Source organism: Microcaecilia unicolor, chromosome 5 (genome assembly GCF_901765095.1).
Source record: "Microcaecilia unicolor chromosome 5, aMicUni1.1, whole genome shotgun sequence".
NCBI lineage: Eukaryota > Metazoa > Chordata > Amphibia > Gymnophiona > Siphonopidae > Microcaecilia > Microcaecilia unicolor.
Window position 1 is genome coordinate 58,853,109 of NC_044035.1, and position 24,769 is coordinate 58,877,877.

Here is a 24,769-nt window from a genome sequence, read left to right on the forward strand (position 1 = left end):
TATCTTCCTATATCCTCAAAGCATCAGTTTGTTCACTACACAAATTCCATAATGCTGTCAAGGCTGAAATAAGCTCTGTCAGAATACACCCATATAACACAACTTTGACTCTATATGTATACAGCATCTAGAATCACTATGGAAGTCCAAGGGTTTCTGGTACCTTTCTCAGCTGTTTAAGAATAATTACAAAAATATACTGAGGGTTACACAAAATAGATATGTAGGTGTATATATATTCAGTTACATAACTACAATATTTTACTGAGAAGAGATTACAAAAGCAGAACTGTAGAAGAAATCCCATTCTCTCACCCTTAGAGGTCTTCAGCTTCAAAGTCCGATGGCTGATAATTCCTCTTTAGGCCTCTTGCTATACACAACAAACCCCCCCTGGTTAGTATCGGGTATAGTCTGACAAGTACTTGCCCTGCATGGGCAGCTAGATTTTCAGTCTGGTAGAAGCTGTTAATCAGCTCCTGAATTCTTTCTTATATTACACTTTGTAGAGAGAGAAAGAGTTCATAGGTGTTATTGACAAGTCAGTCCCTCTCCTAAGAGATGCGTATGCCACTAGGTCATCTTTTCTTCTCATCCTCCGGTCCAAACTTGCTATCAAGCCCTGTATCGGATCTACCCCAGTGGTTCACAGGTAACTGTCCTGGACAAATCAGGTACTGTATTCATCTGTCTGGCAGGTGATATACAAACATAAACAATGAGGGGAGCTTGGCCTTCCAGATGGTCCACCTTAACGGGAATGGTTTGGGATGCCTCACTAACGAGGTAGCAAATGAGGCACAGAGATCCCACAATTTAATCCTATGGCAGCATGAAATATACTAAGTGTTTCAAAGCCATAAACATTTATAGCTAATTCTAAGCAAACTGAAATTATGTTGATGAGAGAAATCCTTAAAGCTCCCAAATTCTTATTGGTTACAGGCTTTAGGTCTGAGAGACCAATATTTGGCACTGATTGGGGCTTACTGAATGTCTTTTCAAGTTTTTACTTCTGGCAGGAACACGTTGCCATTTCATTAAGGCTTAGCTGGTTCCTTAGTCATGAGCCTCTCAAATTGGATATCTGTCTATGCAAGTGCCTTCCAGGCTTCCTCTGCCATTTTTGCATGTGTTAATAGTCTTACTAATGATAACCATAAGCCCAAAGAGAAATACCAGTTTTTACTAAATGTTCTCCGTAAGAAAAGAAAAAAAACATTTCTGTAATGCAATCGGAGAGGTCTATGGCAGCAAATGACAATGTATCTTGGCAGATATTGCATTGTGGACAGACAGCTCTGCATGCTTTCAGTGTTGATCTCAAGTATGTAACAGTGCAAGAAAATAAAACTGTTTTTATAATCTGTCTGTTGTATTTCTTAGGCTGTTGATTATTACTTGAAGGCTCTTCGATCACTTGGTGGAAGAGAGACACATCCGGCTGTTTGGGATTCTGTGAACTGGGAGTTATCCACTTCCTATTTTACAATGGCAACATTACAGCAGGATTATGCTCCTTTGTCTAGAAAAGCTCAAGAGCAGGTAAGAGAAAACATCTTGGTACCATTTAGATATTTGAATGCCTCTATTATCCTCTTTTGCTTGGGTGTACTTGGACTTGTGTTATAGCAAAATAGGTATTTGCCTGAGCTCATTTAGAGGCTGACATAATACAGGTGCAGTATGCTTCTCCAAGGAGAAGCAAGATGAATATCCCCACTGATGGGGCCACAATGCAGAGAAGCTCCTCGGGGTTCCATTTCCAGAAGCTTTTAGAAAAGAGCAACTGCACATTCGCGTTCACCTTCCCTCCTTCTGTTGCGGCACTGAACCAGTCAGTCTCTTGTTTTCCTGCAAAGCAGAGAGGTCATGTCTTTTCTCCGATGACAAGCAGGCTGCTTGTTCTCACAGGTGGGTCTATGTCCAGCCCAGGAATCGGCATTTTGCAAGCAAAATAAAAACAAAGTTTTGCCAGAGTCTTCTGGCGCGCGTGCGCGGACTGATTTCCTGCCCGTCACGTGAGCATGTTTCGTCAGTTTTTCTTTCTCCGCGTTGAGGTGCCGTAGTTTTTTCTGTGCTCCACTCAGGCCCAGGAAGAGCCTTCGAGTTTCGTATTTTTCTTCTAATTTTTCTTTATTTTATTTTCATCGTCTTTAAAACAAAAAACATGGTCCCGTAGTTTTGTTTAGGTTAGCCCCTTTTTAAAGTTTTCTTTCTTTTTCGACGCGGCCGTTTTCAGGCCGCACATTCGGGTTATTCCCTTCTTTTTCTGCCTTTTTTCTTTTATCAGGCACAATCGCGTCTTTTAATTTCGCGTCTTCCATGTCATCGAAGACACCCAGCGGTTTCAGATGTTGTACTCAGTGCAACTGGACCATCTCAGGTACCGATACCCATGCCTGGTGTATCCAGTGCGTTGTGCCAGACCATAGCCCCAGCCGCTTGTAGTCTGTGTCTTCTTATGAAGAAACAGACCCAAGCGTCTCGAGGAGCCCAACGAGAGAAACAGACCCAAGTGTCTCGGGAAGCCCAACGAGAGAAGCTTTTTGGGGCTCGGTCTGGTCCTTTGACATCGACACCGGTACCGAGGTCAGCGGCGTCGACATCGGGAGCGGAGGTAATGGCTGCTGAAAGACCAACTCGCGCTGGGAGCAGTGAGGCATCGAGTGGGTCTCCACCTGCCTCGAGGCCTCCTGTTATGCAAGCCCCCCGGGACCGGTCTTCGTTGGACCCGGCCCTGAGGAGACGCGAGGATTCCACATCTACCTCATCAGTACCGAGGAGTCTCAATGATGGGCATTGAGCGAAGGCGAAGAAGCACCATCATCGTTCTCCTTCGACACACGGTGCCGGGAGCTCCGGGGTGTCGAGGGAAGCATCGTGCCGAGAGGATCGCTCCCCTTTTGATACAGGAGGTGCCGATGCGTCGGTCTTCTGGCAGCCCGGTACCTGCTCCCGAGCCTCGACAGATTCTGCCACTGGCTCCTTTACCGACCCTGCAGGCTTTTCCGACGGCGGCTCTCGACTAGTGCATCAGGGCCCTGCTTCCATGAGCTTCTGGAAGAATTGCTGCCCCAGTCTGCTTCGATGTCGGGGGTGCTTGCGCCTTCTGTACCGTCTGCTGCAGCAGCATCTGGTCCTTCGCCTGTGTTGAGGTCCCCAGCCTTGGTGCCGCCTGTGGCATCGGCGTAGGCTGCCACCCAGGTCGACTCCCCTTCGACGTCGGTGGAGGAAGCTTCACCACAGTCCAGGTGGGCGTCGACTTCTCAGCACCGCCATCGAGGACGTTCCTCAGCATCGAGGCAGACTCAGTTTCAGACTGCTCTGTGGGAAGTCTTGTCCGATACCGAAGATCAGCGTTCGTGGGAGGAAGAGGAAGATCCCAGGTACTTTCCTTCTGACGAGTCCTATGGGATTCCCTCTGAACCTTCCCCTCCACCAGAAAGAAGACTTTCTCCACCGGAGAGTCTATCCTTTACCTCCTTTGTCAGGGAAATGGCTGCGGCTATTCCCTTCCCTATGGAGGTTGAGGATGAGCCCAGGGCTGAGATGCTCGAGGTCCTGGATTATTCTTCTCTGCCTAGAGAGGCTGCAACGGCTCTTTTGCATTACGTACTGAAGGAAGTCCTTATGTGAAACTGGTCGTTCCTCTGTCTATCCCGTGATCCCGAAAAAAGCTGAATCCTAGTATTGGATCCACGGTGAACCTGGATTGATGAAGTCTCAGCTACCTCACAGTTCTATGGTGGTGGACTATGCCCTCAAAAGAGCCAAGAGCACTAGGGACTATGCCTCGGCGCCCACAGGCAGAGAATCTAGAACTTTGGATTCTTTTGGGAGGAAGACGTATCAGGTTGCTATGTTTGCCGCCAAGATCCAAACATACCAGCTCTTCACGAGTGTCAACTTGCGGAATTCAGTGAGGCAACTGTCCAGCTTGGTTGATGCACTCCCTCTGGAGCAGGCCGAGCCTTTTCGCCAGGTGGTAAGGCAGCAGAAGGCATGTCGAAAATTCCTGACCAGGGTTACATACGACACTTTTGATGTAGCATCCAGGATCGCTGCTCAAGGTATAGTGTGATACGCAGACTCTCATGGCTGCGTGTCTCTGACCTGGATCATTCGGTCCAGCAGCGAATGGCGGATGTTCCTTGCTTGGGGGATAACCTTTTTGGTGAGAAAGTAGAGGATGTAGTAGACCAAGAAACATAATGATGCAATGGATTCTCTCTCCCGCCGAGCGTCTTCTGCTACTACCTCCTCATCTAGGAGGTTTTTTGTGGGGGAAGAGGAGTGTTTCCTATTACTATCCTAGGCGTAGGTACACTCTTGCTTCTCGACAGCTTGCTCAGGCGCAGCCCCAGCGCGCTCGTTCTCGTCAACAGCGTGCACCTAAGGCCCCTGGTGCTCCCCAGCAAAAGCAAGGGACGGCCTTTTGACTGGCTCCAGTTCAGCATAGTCTCAGTAAAAGTGTCCATACCAGACGACTTGCCAGTAGGGGGGAGGCTGATGTTTGGGAGTCACGAATGAGTTTTGCAAATCAGACAGACTATGCTTTTTGGTTAACAGGCTTGGCGTCATCATTTCCAAGCCCACAATTGCTAGATGGCTGAAGGAGACTATTGCATCAGCTTATTTGTTTGCAGGGAAGCAGGCTCTTCAGGCCTTGCAGGCTCATTCTATGAGGTGTACAGCAACATCCTGGGCAGAGACTACCTTACTGTCTCCGGTGAATATTTGCAAGGCATTGTTTGTGAGGAATATTAGTTAGCATTCCAAATTGAGGATTGTTTTCCCTTATTTTTGATTGATGGATATTTGCAAGGCGGCAACATGGTCGATGCAGCGTTCTTTTGCCAGGCACTACAGGGTGGATGTTGCGGTGCATTCAGAAGTCAGTTTTGGGGCTTCGATCCTCAGGGTGGCAATTCTAGGATCTCATCCAGTCTAGGGATTGCTTTTTATACATCCCACAGGTTCTGGAATATTGGGAAGCTACATAATAAAGGATAAATTAGGTTTTACCTGATAATTTTCTTTCTATTAGTCCTTCCCACGATTTCAGAGGCCTGCCAGAGGTTTCTGAGATGTTTAGTTGGTGCAAAGTAATGGGCCAGATAGTGACTGTCGTATGCATATCTCTTGTTCTCTACAAGTTGTCCAGAGAGGAGAGAGGTCCATACATGTTTGCTGATCTGGTTTGTGTAGGTTAGCGAGTTGTTTAAAGTTGTGTTTATTCTGAGTATTATCCTATTTGCTTGTCTGTGTAAATACTGAGGAGCTGGACTGGATGCCAAGAGAGATCTCAGCTCTGTTTTCAGTTCTCTATCTCCACCTGCTAGTCGATAGACACAACTATTCAACAGGTTCTGGAAGAGTGGGAAGGACTAATGGAAAGAAAATTATCAAGTAAAACCTAATTTCGCCGTTATATAGATGTAAAATAATGGACCTATGAGGAATTGGATGGCTATTTTTTTTTTCTTTTTTAATTTCTTTATTTATAAATTTTTGTTTACATCCAATAATATAAACATGAAATATCAGCAATCAAATAAAGGCAATTAAAATACTATAACCTAAACAAGTTAAATTATAAAGGAAAAAAGGATTTACATTTGTCCCCAATAGGTGGATCAAGATACTAGGAAATTTAAATCTGTATAGTAAATCAAAAATTAAAATGGGAGGGGCCACGGATGTCTACAGCCGACGTTACAGCACTGTAATTAGGGAGGCAAAACAGTTGGCGGCTTAACAATTTCTTTAGATGAGATAAATTCTAACAATTTCAAAGGGGAAAAAATATATAGTTATTCCTTTTGGGAGGCGGGGATAGTGCTGGGCAGACTTATACGTTCTGTGCCAGAGCTGGTGGTTGGGAGGCGGGGATAGTGCTGGGCAGACTTACACGGTCTGGGCCCTGAAAAAGACAGGTACAAATCAAGGTAAGGTATACACAAAAACTAGCATATATGAGTTTATCTTGTTGGGCAGACTGGATGGACCGTGCAGGTCTTTTTCTGCCGTCATCTACTATGTTACTATGTTATATGTTATTTCAAAAGTTACAAAGCATTTACAGGGGAACTTTAGCAAGAAAGTAGCACCCAATTTAACAACTCTAGATTTATAACATAGAAATTCTTTCCTCCTTTTCTGCGTACTTCTTGCCATATCAGGAAAGATTTGAACTTTTTGTCCCCAAAACATTTCATTTAGATGGTGAAAGCAGAGTCTTAAAATGTTATTTCTATAGGAATTGGATGGCTATTAAGTACCTAAACAAAACTAATTTGGTACTAGCTATATATCTGATGGTCAAACCTCTATAAATTATTATTATTAGAGGAAGTGTTTTTGAAATAGTTTCATTGTGTTTCTCCTTTAAAATATTTTAGGATTACCATGATTATATATGCAGAATAACAATCCAGCAGAAGTGTGCTGATTTCACTTTCTGCTCAGATATGCACACAGCACTAGGTGCCTCTAGCGCAGAATATTGTGTGCATGTATCCAGTGTGCTCTGTGATTAGCATTCAACTCCTGTTTGCATATAATTTGTTTACTGCATCAGCAAACAAAAATTGGGCATTACATTTGCATTAGAAGTGTGCACTGAAGCATCAGCGCATAGCTCTTAACACAAGCTTTCTGCATCAGGCCCCCATGTTTATTTCCCAAGTAAACTCCAACATAAAATGTTCATTTAGTTGACTCTGTTTAGATATACTAAATTGAATTGAATTGTATTTTTCTGTCTGGGCTAGATCGAAAGGGAAGTTACTGAAGCCATGAAGAAGTCTTTAAAATACTGTGACATTGATACCCCATCAGCACGACAGCCTCTTTGCCAATATCGAGCAGCAACTATTCATCATAGATTGGCTTCTATGTACCACAGCTGCTTGAGGAACCAGGTAATTTTGTAATTGAGCTCTTCAATAAATTAGTACACAGAGCTAGTAGATATATGTTGTGGTATTTTATTTTCCATTTAGACAGTGTACCATTCTGTCATGCTTAACTGTAGTTGCAAAAATAGATTTTGTCTTGTCTTTGATTTTGTTTTTTTAGTCAGCAGTCTTCATTATATATTTTAGCTAGGAGCAGAGAAGTGTGTAGGGATTTTGCTGTCAAAAAATCTGGAACTGTGAGAGAAAGTTCTTAACTACTCTGAGTAAAGCAATCTAAATATCAAAAATAAACAGCAGACATATATTTCAAGAACCCCACCCTCCCCAAGTGGTGCACCAGTCAGTACTTTATCCAAGAAGGGGATATGGCGATCAAAATCCCCTGCTGTCTTCCAACGACTTTCCACTGTGTAACCATCCACTCACTGCTGCTGAATAAAAAACCATAAACAAATCACAACAATATCTTCTACAAGAGTGCCTTGTTTTGCTGGAGCTCGCTGATTCAGGAAGAAATATTCTCCATTGTATCCTTGAGGTCTCCTTTATTTAATTTATCGGTTGGTTTATGGCTACTGGGAGATAAATTGCTTAACATTCAAGCTGGTATTTGATTTGTTGCATACACTGCCTCCATTATATGCAAATCTCTTTCATGCATATGCAAAACCTGACTGGCAAAGGGTACTCCAGGGCTGGACTTGGGAAACACTGCCTTAGGAAACTGAAAGACTGGGGCATCCAAATGGCAGATGAAATTTAATGTGGACAAATACAAATCAGTGTACATTAAGAATAGTCCAAATCATAGTTACCTGATGGTAGGATCCACCTTGTGACCTAGGTATCATATACAGTACACTGAAATCTGCCCAGTATGTGGTAGCGGTGGCCAAAATAGCAAACAATGCTAGGAATTATTGGGAAAAGAATGGTAAATAAGACCAAGAATACTCTGTATTGCTCCATGGTGCAAACTCACCTTGAGTATTGTATTCAATTCTGGTTATTGTGTCTCAAAGATATAGCAGAATTAGAAAAGGTTCAAAGAAGAGCAACCAAAATGTTAAAGGGGTTGGAACTTCTCTCATAAGGAAAGGCTAAAGAGTTGAGGGCTCTTCAGCTTGGGAAAAAGATGGCTGAGGGGAGATATGATTGAGGTCTACAAAATACTGAGTGGTGTAGAACGAGTAGAATTGAATCTGTGTTTTGCTCTTTCAAAAAGTACAAAGACCTGGGGGGACACAATGAAGTTACAAGGAAGTACTTTCAAAATAGGAGGAAATATTTTTTCACACAACGAATAGTTAAGCTCTGGAACTCGTTGCCAGAGGATATGGTAACATCAATTATCATATCTGGGTTTAAAAAAAGGTTTGGAAAAGTTCCTGGGGGAAAAGCTCATATGTTATTGAGACAGACATGGCGAAGCCACTGCTTATCCTGGGATTGGTAGTTGATATTGTTTGGATTTCTGCCAGGTACTTGTGCCCTAGATTGGCCACTGTGGGAAACAGGGTACTGGGCTAGATAGACCATTGGTTTGACCCAGTATGGCTATTCTTATGTTCTAAGAGTAGAGAAGCCCTGTGCGAGAGACTTTTTTGGCGCGCTGAGGTCCTGTCCATCTACAGTGGGGGAAATAAGTATTTGATCCCTTGCTGATTTTGTAAGTTTGCCCACTGACAAAGACATGAGCAGCCCATAATTGAAGGGTAGGTTATTGGTAACAGTGAGAGATAGCACATCACAATTAAATCCGGAAAATCACATTGTGGAAAGTATATGAATTTATTTGCATTCTGCAGAGGGAAATAAGTATTTAATCCCTCTGGCAAACAAGACCTAATACTTGGTGGCAAAACCCTTGTTGGCAAGCACAGCGGTCAGACGTCTTCTGTAGTTGATGATGAGGTTTGCACACATGTCAGGAGGAATTTTGGTCCACTCCTCTTTGCAGATCATCTCTAAATCATTAAGAGTTCTGGGCTGTCGCTTGGCAACTCGCAGCTTCAGCTCCCTCCATAAGTTTTCAATGGGATTAAGGTCTGGTGACTGGCTAGGCCACTCCATGACCCTAATGTGCTTCTTCCTGAGCCACTCCTTTGTTGCCTTGGCTGTATGTTTTGGGTCATTGTCGTGCTGGAAGACCCAGCCACGACCCATTTTTAAGGCCCTGGCGGAGGGAAGGAGGTTGTCACTCAGAATTGTACGGTACATGGCCCCATCCATTCTCCCATTGATGCGGTGAAGTAGTCCTGTGCCCTTAGCAGAGAAACACCCCCAAAACATAACATTTCCACCTCCATGCTTGACAGTGGGGACGGTGTTCTTTGGGTCATAGGCAGCATTTCTCTTCCTCCAAACACGGCGAGTTGAGTTCATGCCAAAGAGCTCAATTTTTGTCTCATCTGACCACAGCACCTTCTCCCAATCACTCTCGGCATCATCCAGGTGTTCACTGGCAAACTTCAGACGGGCCGTCACATGTGCCTTCCGGAGCAGGGGGACCTTGCGGGCACTGCAGGATTGCAATCCGTTATGTCGTAATGTGTTACCAATGGTTTTCGTGGTGACAGTGGTCCCAGCTGCCTTGAGATCATTGACAAGTTCCCCCCTTGTAGTTGTAGGGTGATTTCTAACCTTCCTCATGATCAAGGATACCCCACGAGGTGAGATTTTGCGTGGAGCCCCAGATCTTTGTCGATTGACAGTCATTTTGTACTTCTTCCATTTTCTTACTATGGCACCAACAGTTGTCTCCTTCTCGCCCAGCGTCTTACTGATGGTTTTGTAGCCCATTCCAGCCTTGTGCAGGTGTATGATCTTGTCCCTGACATCCTTAGACAGCTCCTTGCTCTTGGCCATTTGTAGAGGTTAGAGTCTGACTGATTCACTGAGTCTGTGGACAGGTGTCTTTCATACAGGTGACCATTGCCGACAGCTGTCTGTCATGCAGGTAACGAGTTGATTTGGAGCATCTACCTGGTCTGTAGGGGCCAGATCTCTTACTGGTTGGTGGGGGATCAAATACTTATTTCCCTCTGCAGAATGCAAATAAATTCATATACTTTCCACAATGTGATTTTCCGGATTTAATTTGTGATGTGCTATCTCTCACTGTTACCAATAACCTACCCTTCAATTATGGGCTGCTCATGTCTTTGTCAGTGGGCAAACTTACAAAATCAGCAAGGGATCAAATACTTATTTCCCCCACTGTATGTCAGCATCAGGGAGGCACTGACCTACTAGTGGCATCGGGAGCTACATCACCTCTAGAGAAGCACTGACATTGGGGAGGTTTTCACTGGGTGTTGGTAGTGTTTGTTCAGGTTGAGCATCAATGGATCTGACACCGAGGATGTTGTCCTCAGCACCAAGGGATCCCAATGTCCTCCTTCAAGCACAGTGTCCAGGCATGCTGGGATGCCAGCATTGTCTGTACCCAAGAAATGTTGGCGCAGTGAAGACTGTTCCCACTCTGTGGAAGTAGTGCTGATGCTCCAGTCTCTCTGAAGCCAGGACCCTGCCTCTGATTTGGCTCCTGTGTCTTTGCAGACTGTCTCCACGCTGGCACCAGCCCTGCCTTTTACCAATGCCTGCTCTCATGGAGCGGCTGCAGGTCATGTTACAAAAGAAGCTGCGGGCGCATCTTGACTCTGCACATTGCAGAGGCATTGAGGATACCAGTGCCAGCTTTGGTGCCACTCCGAGACCCATGCTTTCCCTGTCAGATGGTCGTCAATTCCAGTGCCTCGTTCCATATCATCAAGCTGATCAATCCATAGACTGGTAGGTTGTGTCCATCTACCAGCAGGTGGAGATAGAGAGCAAACTTTTGCCTCCCTATATGTGGTCATGTGCTGCCGGAAACTCCTCAGTATGTTCTCTATCTCAGCAGGTGGTGGTCACACACAGCAGCAGCTCTGGCTAGGCCTCCAAGTCTAATTCTTAGGTTTTGTTGAGTGCCTGGGGTTGAGGGCTCTTTTGAGCAAGTGCAAACCTGGTGGTGCCAGGTCCCTCCTTTTCTCCCCCCTCCCGCTGGCTCCGTTAAAAAAAAAAAAATTTTGAACGTCCTTAAAGGCGTTTATTTCGACGTTTATTTAAACGTTTATTGCAGCTACTCACTGGGACACCAGGTCGTTACAGCTCGGAGCGGCAAGCAGGTAATTTTTACCTTTTTATAGTGGGCGGGGGTTCCCCGATTCTTCTCCTCGTGGCATATGGCGTCGGAGGGCGAGGGCGCAAAGAGTCGCTCCCCGGATCGCTTGAGCGCTTCTAGAGGGGATGCGGGGGTCTTAAAGCCTGATTCGCCCTTGTTGGGTGACAGTTTCGTGACCGATGAATGTCCCGGTCCTTCCTCCGGCGTGGCGGTTTTTCCCGCCATAAACGCCCATCCCCCGCTCCTCGCCTCCGCCATCTTGGCCGGCCACGCGGCTCGGACGGCTTCTTCTTGGGCCGCCCTTGAGGTTGGAGACATTAATGCCATGAACGCCCTTAATTTGGGCGACGGCACAAAAGTGGCTAAAGTTAAGCGCCGTTCTTCCCGCGCGGCTCCTTCGCGGAGTGTCGCGCCGGACGCCATTTTGGATGCGCAGCATGTTTCTCCCCCGCTCTTGCGAGCGCCGGTTGAGGGTGCGTCTAGGGCTGTAGCCCAGGCTGCGGAAGTGCACAGTCTGGGGGGTTTCTCCCCCGAGTTTGTTTTGCTGCTCCATCAGGCCTTCCTTATGCAAAACGCTGCCCCTGCTCCCTCGTCTGGTAAAGAGGTTGAGGTTTCCAGAGGTAAACGCCCTCGGGTTGATTCCCAGGCCTTGGAGGACTTTGTCTCCTCCGATGTAGATGAGGGCAACGTATCTGAGTTCTCCCAACGGTCCTTTGTGGATTCCTTGGAGGAGACGGATCCCCGCTCGGATGGAGCGGATGACCCCTCTGCAGCGCGGCTTTTTAGCTCAGAGGATTTGCCCAACCTGTTGTTACAGGCCATGGACACTTTGAAGATTTCCTCTCCGGAGGACGTCTCTCCCTCAGCCCCTGTTGGCTCTGCCATTATGCTGGGGACGAAGCGCCCGCCTAGAACCTTCCACGTGCATGATGCCATGCACACCTTAATTTCGGCTCAATGGGATGTCCCTGAAGCGAGCCTTAAAGTGGCTAGGGCTATGTCCCGCCTCTATCCTTTGACTGAAAGTGAGCGTGAGGCCTATCTGTGGCCTACCGTGGATTCTTTAATCACTGCGGTGACTAAGAAAACGGCGTTGCCGGTGGAAGGTGGCACGGCCTAAAGGACGCCCAAGACAGAAGATTGGAGGCGGCCTTAAGGTCGTCCTTTGAGGCGGCTGCCTTAAGTTTGCAGGCCTCAGTTTGCGGCTCCTATGTGGCCAGGGCGTGCCTGACTATGGTGCAGCGGGCTTCCCCCTCGGATCATTCCTTGAGGGCTGATTGGCCGGCCCTGGAATCGGGCTTAGCCTATTTGGCAGACTTGCTGTATGATGTCTTGAGGGCCTCAGCTAAAGGCATGGCTCAGACAATCTCTGCGCGGCGGTGGCTTTGGCTGAAACATTGGTCTGCTGACCACGCCTCTAAATCCCGCCTGGCTAGATTGCCTTTCAAAGGCAAGCTGCTCTTTGGGGTCGAGCTGGACAAAATCGTGACCGATCTCGGCACGTCTAAGGGCAAGAAGTTACCAGAGGTCAGGGCTCGGGCTAGTACTCGTCCCGGTACCTCCAGAGGACGGTTTCAGGAAGCCCATCGGTACCGCCCGGGCAGGTCGGGTTCCTCTGCCCCCTCTTCCTTTAAGAGGAATTTCTCCCCCAAGCAGCATTCCTTTCGCAGAGACCGCCGTCCCGGAGGTGCTCCCTCCGGTCCTCCCCCAGGGTCTCGTACCCAATGACGGGGCCTTGGTCCACGCCCCAGTGCAGATTGGAGGACGGCTGTCCTCGTTTCTGGGCGAGTGGACCACAATAACTTCAGACGCTTGGGTGCTGGAAGTCATCAGAGACGGCTACAAGCTAGAGTTCTGCCGACCCTTAAGAGACGGGTTTGTACTCTCTCCCTGCAAGTCTCCAGTCAAAGCTGTGGCAGTGCAGCAGACTTTGGACAATCTAATCCGCCTGGGGGCGGTCGTTCCGGTGCCAGAAAGTCAGCTTGGCAAGGGGCGTTACTCCATTTACTTTGTGGTACCAAAGAAAGGAGGTTCTGTCCGGCCTATCCTCGACCTCAAAGGGGTCAATCGGGCCTTGAAAGTGCGGCACTTTCGCATGGAGACTCTCCGCTCTGTTATAGCGGCAGTGAAGGCAGGGGAGTACCTGGCATCCTTGGACATCAAGGAAGCGTACTTGCATATTCCCATCTGGCCTCCTCATCAACGCTTTCTGCGTTTTGCAGTCCTGGGCCGACACTTCCAGTTCAGAGCCCTCCCGTTCGGGTTGGCTACTGCTCCGCGGACCTTTTCCAAAGTAATGGTGGTCATCGCGGCCTTCCTGCGAAAGGAAGGAGTACAAGTCCATCCTTATCTGGACGACTGGTTGATCCGAGCCCCCTCTTATGCAGAGTGCGGCAAAGCTGTGGACCGGGTAGTTGCTCTTTTGAGCTCCCTGGGATGGATCATCAACTGGGAGAAAAGCCAGCTGCACCCGACTCAGTCCCTGGAGTATCTGGGAGTTTGATTCGACACCCAAGTGGGCAGAGTGTTCCTGCCAGACAATCGGATTGTCAAGCTTCAGGCTCAGGTGGACCAGTTCCTAGTAGCCTCTCCTCTTCGGGCTTGGGACTATGTGCAGCTGTTGGGCTCTATGACGGCCACGATGGAAGTAGTGCCCTGGGCCAGGGCTCATATGAGACCACTACAACAATCTCTGCTGCAGCGCTGGACTCCGATGTCGGAGGATTATGCTGTGCGCCTTCCCTTGGACCCAGCAGTGCGCAAGGCGCTGAGCTGGTGGATGCAGACAGACAAGTTGTCTGCGGGAATGCCTCTGGTGACCCCGGAGTGGATTGTCGTCACGACGGACGCCTCTTTGTCGGGCTGGGGAGCCCACTGCTTGGGAAGGACAGCGCAGGGGCTCTGGTCTCCTGCAGAGGCAAAGTGGTCTATCAACCTCCTGGAACTCAGAGCCATTCGGTTGGCGCTTTTGGAGTTCATCCCGGTACTGGTGTTGAAGCCGGTACGGGTCCAGTCGGACAATGCCACGGCTGTGGCCTATGTCAACTGCCAGGGAGGTACCAAGAGCGCCCCTCTATCCAAGGAGGCTATGAATCTATGCCAGTGGGCAGAAGCGAACCTGGAGCAGCTGTCAGCGGCTCACATTGCCAGAGTCATGAATGTCAAGGCGGACTTTCTCAGTCGCCATACCTTGGAGCCTGGAGAGTGGCAGCTATCTGCTCAGGCGTTCTTGGACATCACGAAGCGCTGGGGCCAGCCGAGCCTAGATCTGATGGCGTCATCGGCCAATTGCCAAGTGCCGCGCTTTTTCAGCAGAGGACGGGACCCTCGATCCCTGGGAGTAGATGCTCTTCTCCAACAGTGGCCGACTCAAGAGCTTCTCTATGTGTTCCCGCCCTGGCCCATGTTGGGCAGGGTGCTAGACCGGGTGGCAAAGCATCCCGGCAGGGTAATCCTGGTGGGTCCGGATTGGCCCAGACGTCCCTGGTATGCGAACTTGATCAGTCGACGATCAGTCGACGATCCTCTGCGGCTGCCAGTGGAGCAGGGCCTGTTACATCAGGGTCCCGTGGTGATGGAGGATCCCTCCCCCTTTGGTCTTACGGCCTGGCTATTGAGCGGCAGCGTCTGAGAAAGAAGGGCTTCTCAGACAAGGTCATCGCCACTATGCTGAGAGCGAGGAAGCACTCTACTTCTACTGCTTACGCCAGGGTTTGGCGTATATTTGCAGCGTGGTGTGAAGCAGGCTCACTTTCTCCCTTCACTGCTCCAATTTCTTCAGTGTTGGCGTTCCTGCAAGAAGGTCTGGAGAAAGGCCTGTCGCTCAGTTCCCTTAAAGTCCAGGTAGCGGCTCTGGCTTGCTTCAGGGGCCGCCTGAAGGGGGCTTCCCTGGCTTCGCAGCCAGATGTGGTGCGCTTTCTCAAGGGAGTTAATCACCTGCGCCCTCCTCTGCACTCAGTGGTGCCTGCGTGGAATCTCAACCTGGTGCTAAGAGCATTGCAGAAGCCGCCTTTTGAACCCTTGTCGAGGGCATCTCTGAAAGACCTGACGTTGAAAGCAGTCTTTTTGGTGGCTATCACTTCAGCCAGAAGAGTTTCCGAGCTCCAGGCGTTCTCATGTCGAGAGCCCTTTCTGCAGTTCACTGAGGCAGGAGTGACTATTCGCACAGTGCCTTCCTTCCTGCCCAAGATTGTTTCTCGCTTCCATGTGAATCAGCAGCTCTGTCTCCCTTCCTTTCGTAGGGAGGACTACCCAGAGGAGTACTCTGCTCTTAAATATCTGGATGTGAGACGAGTCATCATCAGATACTTGGAAGTGACCAATGAGTTCCGGAAATCAGATCATCTGTTTGTCCTGTTTGCAGGTCCTCGTAAGGGTCTGCAGGCTGCTAAGCCTACAGTGGCAAGATGGGTCAAGGAAGCCATTGCAGCGGCTTATGTGGCCGCGGGGAAGGTGCCGCCTATCCAGCTGAAGGCTCACTCCACTAGAGCTCAGGCGGCCTCGATGGCAGAGGCCGGGTCCGTCTCCTTGGAAGAGATATGCAAGGCGGCAACTTGGGCTTCGGCTCATACTTTCTCCAAGCATTACCGCTTGACTGTGGCTGCACGGGCGGAGGCCCGGTTTGGAGCTTCAGTGTTGAGGTCAGGGATTTCAATGTCCCGCCCTGGGTGAGTACTGCTTCGGTACATCCCACCAGTCTATGGATTGATCAGCTTGATGATATGGAAGGTAAAATTATGTGAAGCGAAGGCAAAAAAGGAGGTAAAAAAGGAGGTAAAAAATCCTCACGACACCGTGAAGATGAAACAAAAAAGTGAGGAGAATGGATGAGGATACCAACTGTTTTATATTTATTCACTTAAAAAATTCACTTAAAAAATTACATGTGCATAAACAGCGACCCGACACGGCCGTGTTTCGGCACAATGGCCTGCTTCAGGGGTCTTTATAACCTTGAATGATGTAGTTTAGAATGTTTGTTCCAAGGGAAATAACAGGAAACAAATCTCTCTGGTCTCCTCTCTTCAAAAATAATATATATGAGATATATATTTTTTTTAAAAACGAGCATCTAAATACTCCTCTCCTATGAGTTATCGGCAAAATGCAAAAATCCTTTCAGCATTTTTGCAATTTGCCGATAACTCATAGGAGAGGAGTATTTAGATGCTCGTTTTTAAAAAAAAAAAATATATATCTCATATATATTATTTTTGAAGAGAGGAGACCAGAGAGATTTGTTTCCTGTTATTTCCCTTGGAACAAACATTCTAAACTACATCATTCAAGGTTATAAAGACCCCTGAAGCAGGCCATTGTGCCGAAACACGGCCGTGTCGGGTCGCTGTTTATGCACATGTAATTTTTTAAGTGAATTTTTTAAGTGAATAAATATAAAACAGTTGGTATCCTCATCCATTCTCCTCACTTTTTTGTTTCATCTTCAAGGTAAAATTATGTATCATACCTGATAATTTTCTTTCCATTAATCATAGCTGATCAATCCATAGCCCCTCCCAGATATCTGTACTGTTTATATTCTGGTTACATTTCAGGTTCAAGTTTAGTCTTCAGTTACTTCAGAAAGACTTCGTGTTCAAGTTTTTTCACTTGGATTCTTCAAGAGTTGAGACGAGTTTGTGTTACAGTGAGCTGCTGCATTCCTCTCCCCTCTGTTTTACGGGGCTGGATTGAGATTTAAATTCTGCCGGCACTCCCTCCCGCTTCGTGCGGCTGTAGGGCAGCTTTGTACCCCTCCCGCTTCGGCGGTGTTAGGGTCAGTCAGCTCCTCCCGCGGTTGCGGTTGCAGGATAAGCCAGATCCCCCCGCATCGGCGGGTGTGGTGTCCCTCCCCCGCTCCGCGGGGATGAGCTGGACGGATTCCCCTCCCCCACTTGTGTGGGGATGAGCTGGGTTAATTCCCCTCCCCCGTTTCGGCGGTGGTGAGCTGGGCAGAGTGTCCCTTCGTGGGTGTAATTCTCTAAGTGCTGAGTCCTGCGGATGGAGCTTTGATATCGACATACTGAGGAGTTTCCGGCAGCACATGACCACATATAGGGAGGCAAAAGTTTGCTCTCTATCTCCACCTGCTGGTAGATGGACACAACCTACCAGTCTATGGATTGATCAGCTATGATTAATGGAAAGAAAATTATCAGGTATGATACATAATTTTACCTTGGGTGCCAGAGCTAGCACTGCCGATGCAGTGCTCCTTTCTAGCCCGTCAAAGGAGGAAGCAACCCCAAGGTCCAGGAAGGGATCCATACCTTGGTGCTTCTGCCCAGAGCCTGGTCACATATCCATTGGTCCAAGGCAGGCACAGACTCTGATGATCTAGGAGGAGTAGTTTGCTGAGTCTGATACGGACTGCTCTTGATCTGGAACCAGCAGAGCCCTCTTGGTCTACTTTTAGACCTTTCTCCAGGAAAGGAGGGGCTTTCTTGTCCAGTTCTAGAGGGAAATGACGTAAACCATTCCATTTAAGTTGTAGGTTGAGAACAAGCCCAGGGCTGAGATTTTGGACGTCCAGTGAAGTAGGGAAGGGACATAGGCAGCCATCAGTAAACGCACTTTATCCAATTAGCTAGTGGACTGCATCTCTTTTACTTATACCCAGGCCAGGCCGACTCTGGAGGGTCATGTCACTGCTCACAATGTCAGAGCCATGGCTGTGTTGGTGGCTCACTTTAGGTCAGTAGTCCATTGAAGAGATCTGCAAAGCTGTGACTTGGTCTTTAGTCCACACATTAACATCTCACTACTGCCTCAAGCAGAATGCCTGATGCAACAACTGGTTTTGACAGTCAGTTCTGCAGAAGTTGTTTAAAGTCTAGAATCCAACTCACCCTCCTAGGCCCATTTTTTTTCAGTTCCAGTTACACCTTCACAACAGGACTGTTGTTAGTTTCATTGATTCTCGTTGGTCTTGCTGTTGCAAGTCCCTGTTGACTGTTTGTTTGTTTTTTGGTGAACCTGGAGAAAGCAAAATTACTTACCTATAGCAGGTGTTCTCTGAGGGCAGCAGTACATACGTTCTCATATACCCTCCTACTTCGCCTAGAAGTTGTATTCTTTAAGCGTTTTTTTTTAATGCAACTGAGAGTCCTGCCTGAGTCGAGTGGGTGAAAAGGCACTTATGCATGTAGTTAGGCCTGCCAAAAAAGCTTCCAGAAGCTATAGGAATGCTGATCAGAGTCCACACTGGGGATCTGTTGGTGATGTCGCCCACATGTGATAACTTGTCCTGCTGTCCTTGGAGAACACCTGCTACAGGTGAGTAATTTCACTTTCTCTGAAGGCAACAGTTCACCAGTCCTTCAACTTTTGCTTTCCTTCAACTTTAAAGGTGTCTCTCTCTCTTCTCTGTCCCCCACCCTCCCCAATTCAAGGCTTTCTTACAGAACTTCTGGGAATTGAAGGGCAGATGAAGAGGTTTGTCAGAGTTCTAGAAGAATATATTTGTTCAGTGCAGAGCACAGTGTCATCACTTGAAAATTACCAGTCAGTATCAAACATCCCATTTTTAGGGAAACTTATAGAACAAGCAGTCGGTGATCAACTCACTGGTTGACTAGAAGAAAGAAACTGGCTAGATCCATGTCAATCTGGATTCAGACTGGGTGATGCAACAGAAACAGTCCTTGTATCCCTACTAGATGATCTTCATAGAATCCGAGACAGGGGATTTGCCTCGGTGTTAGTAATGCTAGATTTCTCAGCAGCTTTTGACACTTGGGATCACGATATGCTAGCTCAACTGGCAGAAACAGGTATCAGTAGAATAGTACTTGCCTGGTTCAGATCCTATCTATCACACAGTCAAGTATTTGGCAGCACCTCATTACCACTATGGGTACTGACCTGTGGGGTACCACATTGATTGATACTATCCCCTATTCTGTTCCATATCTACCTCAAGCCACTAGCCAAGTTGATTCGGTCAACGGACATGGTTCTATATCTATGCGGATAACGTGCAGCTACTTATACGCATTGAATCTGACTTATCCACAGCCCTGAATAAACTGACTACCTGTCTAACATCGATTCAAGAATGGACTAAAAATAACAAACTTTGCCTGAACCCAAGTAAAACTGAGCTTCTGTGGGTACCTAACACAAGTGGGGACATACCTAACATCAAATCTCTTTTGGGAAATATGAACTGTCCCTCAAATCACAAGGCAGAAACATTGGAATGCAGCTCAATGCAATACTTTGATCCCTCAGGAAGGTGAGAGGACATGTCCTTAGGAGGAATTTAAGAAAATGCTCCTTCACGGAAAGGGTGGTGTTTGCGTGAAATGGCCTCCTGTTGGAGGTAGTGGAGAAGACTTTGTCAGAATTTAAGGATATATGGGACAGGTATCTGGGATCCCTTAGGAAAAGGAGGAGTTAGTGGTTACTGAGGAAGGGCTGACTGGTCCATTTGGCTCTTATCTGCCATGTTTCTATGTTTCTATTCAATCAACCTTCAAGAGCAGCTTCTATCACTTGTAACAACTATGCTGTCTGCTCCTTACATTGAGAAGGCAAGCTTTGTCTCAGTTGTGCATGCCATGATAAAGACTTGGATTATTGTAATGCACTCTACACTGGTCTGACTACAAAGGGTTTGCACCAGCTCCATTTGATTTGGAATGCTGCAGCAAGACTAATAGAAGGCGGTAAGCAACATGACCATATTACACCATTTTTTTGTATAAACTTCTTTGGGTACCAGCACACTACAGAGCCAGTTTTAAAACTCTGTTTGACCTTCATGGCCCAGAGTACTTGAACAGGATCTCCTTCTACACACCTTCAAGGTCACTAAGATCCTCCCAAGGAGTTTCCCTAACCATACCCTTTCCAAAGGACATCACACAATGTGATACCCACAAGCAAGCCTTCTCTGGAGTAGCCCCCATGCTCTGGCATGCACTCCCTGAAAGGCTTCACTTAACACAAGACTATCTCTACTTCAGGAAGCAGGTGAAAGCTTGGCTCTTCAACCAGGCCTTTAACAGAAGAAGTAAATAACACCAGCTGCACATATTATAGCAGGACATATTTATCCACTCCTACCCTAGCCAAGAGAATGTTCAAGCACCTTTCTGACCTAATTTTCAACTCTTTAGTGCCTTATTTTCTTACGCCTGTTACTCTCTTATCTATCTATATGTTCCATATTTGCTTGCATCCTATCCTGCCTATTAAAATGTTTTATTGTGCTGCATTGTGTTGGCATTATAAAGTAGCATACTGTGCCATATTTTGTATTGTTTGAATATTTTACTGCTGTAATTGTATATTGTTTATATTTGACTTATTCTTGCTGTACACAGCCTTGAGTAAATTATTTCAAAAAGGCGGAAAATAAGTCCTAATAAATAAGTGTGTGATTGGTAAACTGCTGTCTTTAGAGTAGGGCTGTTCATATAACGCAATTAATATCATTAAAAAATGTTTAACACACAAATTTAGCTCGATTAATCGCATCATGCTGCTCTCTCCTTTAAGGAGGAATAAAAATGGCAGAAAGTTGAATGTGAAAGATGTTATAGGGGAAGAAGTGAAGACGAGAGGAGGAGAGAAATAGTGAGGAGAAGAGAGTAGGCCCTGAAAATAGAGTTCTGAGCAAAGACAGAGGAACAGAACCAGAGACAGGGAATAAGATGATTAGAAAAATAAAATCACTGGACAACAAAGGGTAAGAAAAATGATTTTATTTTCAGTTTAGTAACTGAAGTACAATATGTCAGTTTTGAGAATTGACCTCTGCAGTCTACATTTTGCACTATACAGGTGAAAATGTGAGGGGGACACTTTATACTATCAACTGAGCGATCAAAATTTTTAATCATGGACAATCCTGCGATGAAAGCCTTTAATCGATGAACAGCCCTACTTTACAGAACACCTGCTAGAGGAAAGCAATTTTGTTTTCCTGCCTCAAGATATTAATTTCTGATTGCAACAAGAGTCGTGCCAGTAACATTAGAAAATTTGCAGAGAAGAATATATGCTTTCTCTTTATTGCAGGTTGGTGATGAACATCTGAGGAAACAGCACAGGATGCTAGCGGACCTCCATTATAGCAAGGGTGTAAAGCTCTTTCAGATTTTGAAAGATGCTCCGTGTGAACTTCTTCGTGTACAGTTAGAGAGAGTAGCATTTGCAGAATTCCAGATGGCAAGTAAGTATGCAAGATAATTTAAAAAAAAAAATTTACACAGGAAGCACTTATTCTATGTTTGTGTGATTTATAAGAATGTTTGCTGAGTAGAGAAAATAGGCATAACCATTGATTTGATGTTGGAAATGGCTTGGGTATGTACCAGAATGTTACACAATCCATAGATGGGTTTTTTTTTTTTTTTAATGAGGGTGACAGAATTTCTAGCCCGAAATAATTCATTTCTTAGAATGGCCTTTGCTTTGCTCACAAGGGAAGATCTTTAGATAAAAACCATGTTTTATCTATGGGTGGTTGCTTGGAAATAATTGAAAAGTTACCACCTCAGATGAATAAATAAACCTTGCCTTTTGGGTAATATAAAGAATGTATGACATGTCCCTCTGCTGTAAGAAAATCAGGTCCATCAGCACTCATTCTGCTTCTCTTACTGCCCTCTGGCTGAATACTGTTGAGAATTGTGTGCTGAGTAATGGTTGAATATTCTGGTGTATCCTGGAGAAGCAATTGACAACAAGGGGAATGCAAGGTTACTAAGGCATCCACAGGCAGTTCTACTTTATATGAGCTGTCAAAGTTAGTCCTGGTGTTTGTATCCAGTGTGTGACTGAAAACCACCTGGAAAAAATGATGAACCTTACTCATAACTCAAAGGAGGAGTTGAACAGAGCATTCTTAATTCCTCAACATTGATAGATAGAGCTTCCTGATAGGTGTCCACCTACATGGGAGTTTGAAGAACTGAACATATTAAACTTATACTACTCTTTCTAAATCCAGTTTAATTTTTATCATCTCAGGTCAGAATAGCAGTGCTGGAAAACTAAAGACACTCTCAGGAGCTCTGGATATAATGGTGAACACTCAATGTGCCTTCCATCTAATCAGGAATGAACTTGTAACTGACTGTGAACAGGTAAGTGGAAGACATGATATTTTGAAGAACAATATTTTTATTATGTTCAATATAACATCATACAAACTGACAAATTTGGACAATTTTTTCATAAAGAAAACCTCCCCTCCTCCCTTCTTTTATCCCCTATATAAATTCCTTCCGCGGGACATAAATCTGATATTGACATGGGCAGTATCATTAGTACAAAAACATATTTCCAATTAGCTTACCAAACTATTAAGTAACATACTTGCAGCCTAGGTGTTAGAGTCCAGAAACAAAGTCCTCAACTTGATAAAGATATATCTTCTCCCCTTTACCAATAATTAACAGGTGCTCCATTTGCAATAGAAAATGCATCTGATTTTGCCATAGCATCAAGGTAGGCAGATCCTGTTTTATCCACTGTGACAATATGCAGTGCTTGGCTAGCAAACATATTTTCTTTATAAATAAATTGGTGTTCTCTTTCAAGTTCCAGGTTATCCTCTAAACCCAGCAAACACAATTTGACACTTCTTGGAATGGTGCATCCCATCATTCATTCTAAATGTCACCACAACTGATCCCAGAATCGTGCAATAGTAGGACAACTCCACCAACAATATGTCGCCAATATATCAGCACATTTAATGCAGCATGCAGAGCGATTAGACCATACTTTGTTTACCCACCTGGGATGCCTATAGAGCTGATAAAGCATTCAATAATGAGTCTCAGTATTGCACTTTAAGCTAAATCTGCTCCTCTCCTAACCCCTTCTAATAATTCCCCAGCCGTGTTATCCTCTTCTAAGATCCTTGTTCATTTTTGCACTGCATTTTGAAATGAAGTCTCTAACTTTTTCATGTATTCCTTATGTCTTGGGAGACCTACTCCTCCTTTGAGACTTAAGTAGGCCAATTTTTGTCTCCCCCCCCCCCCCCCCCCCCCCCCACCTTCAAAGAAATGAGAACAGCATTTTATTCCATACTTAAGTTTCCTACCAGCTATCTTAAATGTCACATTTTGAAGGACTTATAACCATTTCAGAAAGATTATCTTAACCAATCATATTCTTCTGAGAACGAGTAGTAATTTTTCCCACAGTTTTAAGAGACCGCACCATATCCGCTAATAGCAACTTTATATTTCCCTCATAGTTGGCTAATTTGGCGTGGTATAATGAGAGTAAACAAAAATACAGAGAAAACTAACTGAAACTGTAAATAACCAGAAATGACTAACAAAATAATGAAGAGCCCAGTAATGGTACAAAAATATATGGTTACTATTATATAGAAAAACACGAGGAAAAGACCTTAAAACACCTAAATGCTTACTGTGATTTTGGTGTCTTTTGCTGGGGTTGTGACATTCATCATTGGTCTGAAAAATCTCGTGATGTTTTTAATTTTATTCCATTAATTACTGTATTACTTTTTTGATCCTTTGTTAAAAAGATTTTTTTCAATTTTCCAATTTTGTATTTCTGTGAGAAGTAGCGCTCCATTCACAATACAGCAATAATACGGCTACATTCTTGTCTCTTGAAATTATATTTATAGTAAATGTGAAAGAAGAAAAGTCAAGCACTTAACTGACATCCAACGGCAGCCAGACTCGTTTCACTCAAACGGCTTCTTCAGGGGTTGTGCCTCGACATTGAATCATCAAAGGATAGTTTCATTCATTTAAATGATAACCATCTTACTAGTTGTGTATTGTTCAAAGTAACAGGTTTTCTGTGTGAGCCTGTCGGTGAAAGCATGGTTTCTGTCAAGGGGGTACAGCTGTAGAGTGGAGTTTGTTATTGTAATACTGAGTTCTGCACAGGGTTAATATACAGTGCTCAAAGTTAGGTATTCTTAGTCTCCCTCTTCTGGTAGGAGTGCATAACCCACACGTCTTGACCAGTCTGGAGGGTTTAAAGGAAAGAAAATTAGCAAGTAAGTTTTAATTTCTCCATATTTATATACATAGTAGATGACAGCAGAAAAAGACCTGCATGGTCCATCCAGTCTGCCCAACAAGAAACTCATAAGAGCTACTTTTTGTGTATACCTTACCTTGATTTGTATCTGTCATTTTCAGGGCACAGACCGTATAAGTTTGCCCAGCACTATCCCTGCCTCCCAACCACCGGCTCTGGCACAGACCGTATAAGTTTGCCCAGCACTATCCCTGCCTCCCAACCACCGGCTCTGGCACAGACCGTATAAGTTTGCCCAGCACTATCCCTGCCTCCCAACCACCGGCTCTGGCACAGACCGTATAAGGCTGCCCAGCACTATCCCCATCTCCCAATCAGCCTCCCCTCCCACCACCAGCTCTGCCACCCAATCTCGGCTAAGTTTCTGAAGATCCTTGCCTTCGGAATAGGATTCCTTTATGTTTATCCCATGTATGTTGGAATGCTCTCCCATGGGAGGTGGTGGAGAGGAAAACGGTAATGGAATTCAAAGCATCCACCACTCCCTCCGTGAAAAAATACTTCCTGACATTTTTCTTGAGTTTGCCCCCCTTCAATCTCATATCATGCCCTCTAGTTCTACCGCCTTCCTATCTCTGGAAAAGGTTTGTTTGCGGATTAATACCTTTCAGATATTTGAATGTCTGTATCA

The 24,769-nt window shown here is 45.7% G+C and overlaps 1 protein-coding gene across 1 annotated transcript in view; it reads left to right on the forward strand.

Moving 5' to 3' along the window:
• The window catches only part of EDRF1 (erythroid differentiation regulatory factor 1), a 204,243-nt gene that overhangs the window by 156,940 nt on the left and 22,534 nt on the right, over positions 1–24,769 (forward strand). Inside the window, exons 19-22 of the mRNA XM_030202947.1 lie at positions 1,387–1,545; positions 6,777–6,926; positions 21,115–21,268; positions 22,069–22,184. Coding sequence (XP_030058807.1) covers positions 1,387–1,545; positions 6,777–6,926; positions 21,115–21,268; positions 22,069–22,184 — 579 coding nt within the window. The remainder of the gene's footprint in view (positions 1–1,386; positions 1,546–6,776; positions 6,927–21,114; positions 21,269–22,068; positions 22,185–24,769) is intronic.